This window comes from Tupaia chinensis, unplaced genomic scaffold, assembly GCF_000334495.1.
Source record: "Tupaia chinensis unplaced genomic scaffold, TupChi_1.0 Scaffold000176_1, whole genome shotgun sequence".
NCBI classification, from domain to species: Eukaryota; Metazoa; Chordata; class Mammalia; order Scandentia; family Tupaiidae; genus Tupaia; species Tupaia belangeri.
In genome coordinates this window covers 877969-886031 of record NW_006159651.1, presented here as the reverse complement: position 1 = coordinate 886031, position 8063 = coordinate 877969, and the positions used below count along the sequence as shown (strand labels likewise).

The 8063-nt window shown below is 54.6% G+C and overlaps 1 protein-coding gene across 1 annotated transcript in view; it reads left to right on the top strand.

Moving 5' to 3' along the window:
* Nucleotides 1-1561: 1561 nt before the first annotated feature.
* ABCF1 (ATP binding cassette subfamily F member 1) overlaps nt 1562-8063 on the top strand; it is a gene marked incomplete in the record, with an annotated part of 15696 nt that continues 9194 nt past the window's right edge. The window contains 6 exon segments of the mRNA XM_014586982.1: nt 1562-1682; nt 7055-7101; nt 7295-7384; nt 7533-7662; nt 7783-7820; nt 7901-8008. Coding sequence (XP_014442468.1) covers nt 1610-1682; nt 7055-7101; nt 7295-7384; nt 7533-7662; nt 7783-7820; nt 7901-8008 — 486 coding nt within the window.

Below are 8063 nucleotides of genomic sequence, written 5' to 3'. Positions count from 1 at the left end.
TCATGGTTCGAGTCCTGGACCTGGTGGCTTGCTTTCTCAGTTTCCTTCTCTCTCTGTGTGTGTCTCTCTCTGGTCAAAATAAAAAATAAATAATGAGTAAGTAAAATTAAATAATCTTTTTTAAAAAAGAATAAGTAAAATTAAATAAATAATTCTTTTCTGAAAAAAACTTTTTGGAGAGGTTTTTGCAATAGGGCGCATGCACTCACCCGAAGGACAGAGAGAGACAGAGAGATAGAAAGTGAGAAATAACCCCCCTCCCAGGGGGGATGGCCACACTGCTATCCCTTCTTCCCCATTCTCCTCTCAGGATCTTGGGCATGCATGCACAGGTGCCTGACATGAGTTTAAGCGACTGGGTCCAGGACTCGAACTCGACGTAGCCATAATGCCATCTCCTGGTTCCAATAATTCCTTTTAAAAAATTATTTAACTCTATTTATTTATTTTAATTTAACCAGAGAGAGACAGAGTGAGAGAGAGGGAAAGTGAGAAAGCAAGCCGCCAGGTCCAGGACTTGAACTGTGGTGGGCCATGAGGGAGTCCAGCACCATTAACTACCACGCCACCTGCCAGCCCTAAACAAATAATTCTTTTATGTAAAATTATTCATTGTATTTAACGTTATTTATTTACTTTATTTTTTCAGAATTATTTAATTATATATTCACTTATTTATTTTATTTTGACCAGAAAGAGATGTACACAGAGAGAGAAGGGGGGAAAGTGAGAAAGCAAGCCACCATGTCTGGGATTCGAACTGTGGTCAGCCATGTGGGAGTGTCTAGCGCTTTAAGCACCATGCCATGTGCTGGTCCCCTTATTTATTTTTTAGTTTGACGAAAGCGAGAGAGAGAGAGAGCTGCCAGGTCCAGGACTTGAACCGTAGTCGACATTTGGGAGTCCAGCTCCTTTAACCATCATGCCACCTGCCGATTCCCCCAATAAATAATCCTTTAAGAAAAAAAAAAAAACACCTGTATACTTTGGGACTTTGAGACACATCTCAACACGGGACCGACAGGCCTTACCCTTAGACGTCTTTTCAGCTCTGCCAGAAGGTGGCATCCACTTAAAAAAAGGTGGGGGGCAGTGGCCGTGGTTAAGATGGCTGGATCCCACAGGGTGGACTGCACGGTTCCAACCCCGACCCAGCAACTTGAATTACACGCTGAATACATGTGCATGCACGTCCCAAAAACCCGGAGGAGAGTGGACCGGAGGGAGTGCAGCGGCCATCCCCCGGCGCGCGCTCTCTCACTTTATCTCGCTCTCTCTCTCTCTAGGGAGCGCACGCGCCCTACAGCAAATTTTGAAAAAACGGGTGCCTTAACTTGCCGGTGCCGCAGGGAAATTATGATGCACATTCCTGAGACTCGCGGCGTCCCCGGCTGGCTTCCCCTGCAGTCGTAAACGCGCTGCAGACGCCGTGAGAGCCGGCGGACGCTGTCCCCGCAGGCCACGCCCCTCCCCCAGCCACGCCCCTCGCCAGGCCACGCCCCTGACGGCCAGCAGCACGTGTGTGCGCTCGGGGACGCGCAGGCCTCGTCCTGGCCCGGAAGCGGAAATAGCGCCGGCAGCCGCCAGAGCAGCTGTAACTGCCACCGCAATGCCGAAGGGCCCCAAGCAGCAGGCACCGGAGCCCGAGTGGATCGGGGACGGAGAGACTACGAGCCCCCCAGGTGAGGCCGGAAGGACGAGGGAGGAGAAGAGGAAGGTGCGCGTGTCCTGGGCGGCAGTCGCGGGGCGCGAGGCAGGCCGGCCGGTGCGGGTCCTACTACGCATGCGTGCGGAGAGCCGGCCCGAGGGCCGGACGGGACTGGGTTTGGAGTGGGAGCGAGAGGAAAGGTGCCAGGGTGTATCGCGTTCGAGCTTCGGTGGGTCTGGGCAGGACACGAGGCCGAGAACATGGTACTGAAGGAGAGATGGGGGATGAGAAAGGCTTCTTTTTCCTTTGGACATTTTCGCATCACACTGCATCCCGCAGGAGTAGATAACCCTTGCCTCGACCTCCCGTCCTCCTGCACGCGCGCGCACACCTCGGGGGCTCGCGAGTCCGCTTGGTTGTCAGGAGCGAGTGACTTCGTGAGCTCTTTGGTAAAACACCCTTCTGACAGCTGGAGCAGGAGCGTGCATTTGGGATGTGGGCAAGGGAGGTTCAGGTGTACTTAAAAGCAGCAAATGTGTGTTGAGCTCCTATTTTTAAAGAGACAGTTGTATAATACTGTGGTTTGAGAGAGGAAAGAAAAAAATATGGGCACATCGTCCCAGGATAGAAAGCACTTCCAGGAGGAGATAAGATGGTCACATGTACCTGCAGTAGGTGTACAGTGACCACTTTCACAAGCATTTATTGGGTGCCTCCTGTACCCCAGGTTCTGTGCGGAGGAAGTAGGACTGTAGCGACCAGAGGTCTGCCTTTCCCTCGGGGTTAGTGGAGGGGCCAGAGCGGGAGCTGGACAGAGCTGGTCAGTGTAATCACTGTGCTTCAGAATGCGGTGGGGGGGGGGCAGGAGGAGTGTCAGCCAAGCGGCTCAGAGATACGTAGTAGCTGAATTCATCTGAATTCATGGGCTCCAGAAAAGGCCTTCCAGCGAGGCAGTTTGTGCAGAGGGAGGGGTACCTGGGCCCGGCTGGTTCCCCGGTGACTAGCGTGGTAGTGGGAAAGGTGTGCGCAGACAGGCAGTGGAGGGCTTGCTGTGTGTTTAATCCTGAAGACCTGGAGGGAGGAGGACCCTCTGAAGCGCATGAGGAATGATGTGGTCACTCACCCTGATGCTGAGCAGTGGACGGCCTCGGGTCGGTGGAGATGGAGACCGGGAGACCGCTCAGGAGACTGTGGCCGGGCTTTAGCGAACAGTGGTAAAGCCATAAGCCCAGGCAGTGAAGACTGAAGAGGTGGCATGGGGAGGGACTGGACGGGAAAGCTGAGGGTCTACCCACTTAGTGAGCCAGTGAGTGTAGATGGTGACCTGAAGGCACAGTGGCTGCCGAGAGGGGAGCGCAGCGGTTTGAGTGCTGAGCTGGAGGTCTCCGAGGAAGGGCTTGGTGGCCTCGGAGTTGGTGTAGCTGTAGGGGAAGGGGAGTTGAAGCGTTGGGTATGGAGGAGTCCTCTGAGGAGTGTTTACAGTTCAAAGCAAGAGAGGCAGAGGTGGGAACCCAGGGAAACCTCAATAATGAAGGGAGGAGACTGCGGAGGAGGTGAGCCTGGGAAGGGCAGGTAGCCGGAGAGACTGGGGGCAAGTCAGGAAGGAGCAGGCAGCATCGGAAGGTGAGCAGCGATGGAGGGGAATGAAAGGCCGCCGAGGCTGATGGCCTGGAGGCTGCAGAGAAGGTGCACAAAATAAGGACTGAACACATACTTTGAGGCCAGGACCTACGCAGTCAGTGGCAACTTTGGCAAAAAGTAATGTTTGTCAGGAGGTGATGGCCAAGTCGAGCTGGAGTGCGTTGGAGACGGAGTGGGAGGTGAGGAGGAGCTCGTGGGAGCTGTGCGCCCGACCCTCAGTGACACAGCAGTGGAGCCCATTGCCTGGCGCGTGGGGTGCTGCGTGTAAGCTTGGGCCAGGGCTCTCTTTCGCTTTGGAGTTGGGGCAGCCTGCGCGATATGCTGGGGAGGAGCCGTTGAAGGAGCTGAGGACCGGCCTAGCTGCAGCCATGCGCACCTTTTCTGATCCTTTGTGAGTGCGCTTCCTCACAGCTAGGCTGTGTACACGCCTGTCCTGCTCCCCCTGTGATCAGGGGCTCAGAGCGGCGGCAGAGTACAGAAGAGATGTCAGAGGAGACGTGGGGGGGGCTAGTCTGTGGGTGAGATTGGTGTCTGTGTCTGGGTGAGTCCCTCGGCCGTGTCGGGGTGAGCCGGTCGGGTCGTTCACTCTCCGGCCCCTCCGTGGTCTTCCCTCCGTGTCTTCAGGAGTGAGCTCCGTGGACAGCATTTAAAAGCTCCCGTTACTAACCTTGCGCATCTTCCCAGCTGCATCACACTGGCTGCCCAGTACTGGGATCCGATTTTGAAACGCTCTGAAGGGGGGACACAGATGAGGCAGAGACCGACGTCAGCACACCCGGGACTTAATCAAGGCTTGAGGCGAAGCCAGTCCAGAACATCAGTGTGGGAAGGAAGCAGAAAAGATAGAATAAAGCCCCTTCGGTCCGCGAAGCCCCAAATTGAGGGAATGCCCTGGCATCTCTGGGGTTTGGGCGCGTGAAGGCTCAGTAACACTTTCATGTATAGATTATTACTACAGAATTCTAGTCTGATCATTCCGATGTAGGAAAAGGAGAAAAATCACCCCGTGAGGGCGATGGCCGCATTCCTCCTCCACCATCTTCCTCTCAGGGTTTTGGACACATGTGCATACGCGCCCAGTGTTTTTCAAGCCATTGGGTCTGGGACTCAACCATGCAGTTGGCCATGTGGAATCCGGTATCTTCAGCACCACGCCACCTGCTGGCCCATTTATTAAGTTGCTTGATTGGAGGAGTGCTTGGGCTAGCGGGGTGGCAGAGATTTCTGGAGGCAGGGATGGTACCTAGGCCTGGGTATGCAGAGTGCTCCTGAGAGTACCGGCTGCCTCCTGATCTGGTGGGGAGAGGGAGGGAATTAACATAGCCCTAGCTTCAGGGAGAGCTGGAACTCGCTCAGTCATAGCCCTGGGAGTCTCGGGTCACTGTCTGGGGTGACAGACTGCGAGGTGAGTGAGAATGACACATGTGATTTGTGCTACAGTGTTTGAGCAGAGTGGGGCTGGGGCCAGAGCCAGAGCTGTTCATTTGTAGCAGACGCTCTGTCTCCATGGCTGCAGGTGTTACAGTGTATCCCAAGCTGAATTTATATTATCTTCTTTCTTTTCTTTCACCTATGGAGGGCAGGGACCTTCTCTCTACGTTCCCGGAATTAATAAATGGTACCACTAGCCCAACTCACTTTTGCCAGCTAAAAACAAAGGAGTCCTACCAGCGGGTGGCATGGTGGTTAAAGGTGCTGGAGTCCCACATGGCCAATCACGGTTCCGGTCCTGGACCTGGAGGCTAGCTTTCTCGCTTTGTCTCTGGTCAAGTTAAAAATACTAATAACAAATGGAATTAGATAAATAATCTTTAAATAAAAATAAAGACATAGAAGTCATCTCTGAGTACTCCTTTTTATTTCCCACCTCTGCCCACCTTCTCACTTCTCCTCCCCACCTCCGTCCTAGCAGCGTCCAGCAGAGTTCCCGCTGTTCCCTCCCAGCCTTGCTCCGCTCTCAGGCCCCAGGCCCGAGTGAGACTTTAAAGGCTTTCCCATGTGAGCGCACGCTTTACCTGAGCGACCCCCCTGCAGCCTGAGCCGTGCCCCTCGGTGTGCACGTCCTTGCAGCTGGGCCTGCACTGGGCTCTGAGGCCAGCATGTGCCGGCCGGACTTCCCGTGTCCCTCATCCTTCACATGTGGGCCTTTATTTTATTTTATTTTTTTTAATTTGCCGAAGGGCGCGTATGTTTGTTGGAGAGTGGCAGAGAGAGATGGGGGGGGAGCACCCGCTGGGGGATGGTGCCGCAGCAATCCCTTCTCCACCTCTCCCACCTTTCGGGAGTTTGGGCACACACACACAGCCACCAGACTGGGACTCGAACTGCAGGGTTGGCCGTGTGGGATCCACCTACCTCAGCACCATCGAGGCTGCCCTTGGTGTTACCTTAAATGCCATCTATTCGGGGAGGCCTGTGCTGGAGCTGAGGCCAGCCCCTCCCCTGCAAGTAGACTTTGCCGTTGCCTTTGGAACCTGCAAGACACTTTGTTTACTTACCTAGGTTTTTTTTTTAATCTTTTTTTTAATAATTATTTTATTTTATTTATTCATTCGTTGATTTTTAAATTTGATCAGAGAGAGACAGAGGGTGAGAGTGAGAGAGAGAGGAAGTGAGAAAGGAAGCCACCAGGTCCAGGACTCAAACCCCGGTCAACCATGTAGGAGTGTCCAGTGCCTTAACCACCACACCACCTGCTAGTTTTAGTTTTGCTGTAGAGTACATGCGCTTGATTGACAGAGACAGAGAGTGAGAAATCTGCCCAGGGAGGATGACCGTAGCGGAGTCCCTTCTCTAGTCTCCTTGGGCTTTGGGTATGTGCACACACGCCCAGCATGATTTTCAAGCTGCCAAGTCCGAGACTCAGACTACATAGTCGGCTATGGGGAATCTAGTGCCTTAACCTCTGTGCCGCCTGCTGGCCCTTTCAAAACACTGGTCGGGTTTTTTTTGTTTTTGGAGAGGTTTTTTCAATAAGACGCGTGTGCTTGCCAGAAAGACAGAGACAGAAAGCGAGAAATCGCCCCCCAGGGGGATGGACACGCCGCAATCCCTTCTCCTCCATTCTCCTCTCGGGATCTTGGGCACACACGCACACGTGCCTGGTGTGAGTTTAAGCCACCGGGTCCGGGACTCAAACAGCGGTCGACTACGTGGGAGTCCAGCAACATAGCCATTATTAAGTCAACTGCTAGTTCCCAAATACTTTTATTTATTTTTTTTTAAAAGAAGTATTTAGGGGCCTGCAGGTGGCGTGGTGGATGAGGCACTGGACTCCCACCACGGTTAGAGTCCCAGATCTGGTGGCTTGCTTTCTCACTCTCCCTCTCTCTGTTTCTGTCTGTCTCAGGTCAAATTGAAGAATAATAATTCATAAATACATAAATACATAAAGCAAGCCAACAGGTTCGGACTCGAACTGCATGCCTTAACCACCATGCCACCCGCCAGCCCCCCTTCAAAACAGTTCTAGTCATAAAAATCTCTGAAGCCTGGACGCGCCAGAGGAAACTGCGTCGTCTGGTTCCCCGCAGTCTCCCCTCCACTAGCACGGCGTGTGGCACGTCGTGTCCAGTAAATGCTCACGGGGTGCGCGAGTGCAGGTCGGCACAGCTGCGCGGTGGGACGGGCCGGTGCCATGCCTAGAGAGAGGTAGTTGAGCCAGAAAAGTAGACAGAAGGGCGGAGGCCACCAGGGCTTCGCCGGGGACATGAGGCTGCCCTGGGATTGTAGGTACGCATTCACGGTGTCTGCTTAATTTTCCAGACAAAGTGGTCAAGAAAGGGAAGAAGGACAAGAAGACCAAGAAGACGGTGAGGAAATGGGGCTGGGATGAGGAACGACTGTGGTCTTTGTCCCACGTGCAGGTGTGGGAGGTTCCAGGGAGGAGAGGTTCTGCCAGGAAAGGGGGAAGGAGGGGCGGGGAGGGCATGTGGCCTGTGTGTGGCAGAGGAGGGCCTGGCTGGTCTCGGGCCGCATCGACCAGCATCTTAATCCCCGTCCTAGTTCTTTGAAGAGTTGGCAGTAGAAGATAAACAGGTGGGGGAAGAGGAGAAAGTTCTCAGGGAGAAGGAGCAGCAGCAGCAGCAGCAGCAGGTACGAGCGTTTTTCCCAGCAGCCCCGGGGCCTCTGGGTCTGCCAGCGCCTCCGGCCCACGTCGATTCTCAGCTGACGGGCAGTTCTCCGTGGGGCGGAAATACAGCAGAGGCCTGGGCCCGATTCTTTTGCTCTCTTACGCTTTCAGCAGCAAAAAAAGAAGCGAGACACTCGAAAAGGCAGACGGAAGAAGGATGTGGATGATGACGGGGAGGAGAAAGAGCTCATGGAGCGTCTTAAGAAGCTGTCCGTGCCCGCCAGTGACGAGGAGGACGAGGGTGAGTGAGTGGGCAGACGGGGGCCACCGGGCGGCGCGTCAGGCCTGGCTGCTGGGGCCGGCCTAAACTGAGAAGGCGGGCCTGCGAGTCCTCGTCCCTCCTTCCCCCTTGTCGTTTCAGCTCCTGCCCCGATACCTCGAGGTGGGAGGAAGAACAAGGTGAGCCGTCCTGTGCCGAGGCGAGACCCCGAGGGTGCAGCTGGCCCGTCCCACTGATGTCGGGCCCTTTTGTTCTCTAGGGCGGTAACGTGTTCGCAGCCCTGATCCAGGGTCAGAGTGAGGACGAGGAAGAGGAGGAAAAGCCCCCTCCTAAGCCTGCCAAGCCCGAGAAGAATCGGATCAATAAGGTGAGCGTGGAGGCCCCGCCGGCCACTCCCTTCGTTCAGCACCCCCGGCACGGTG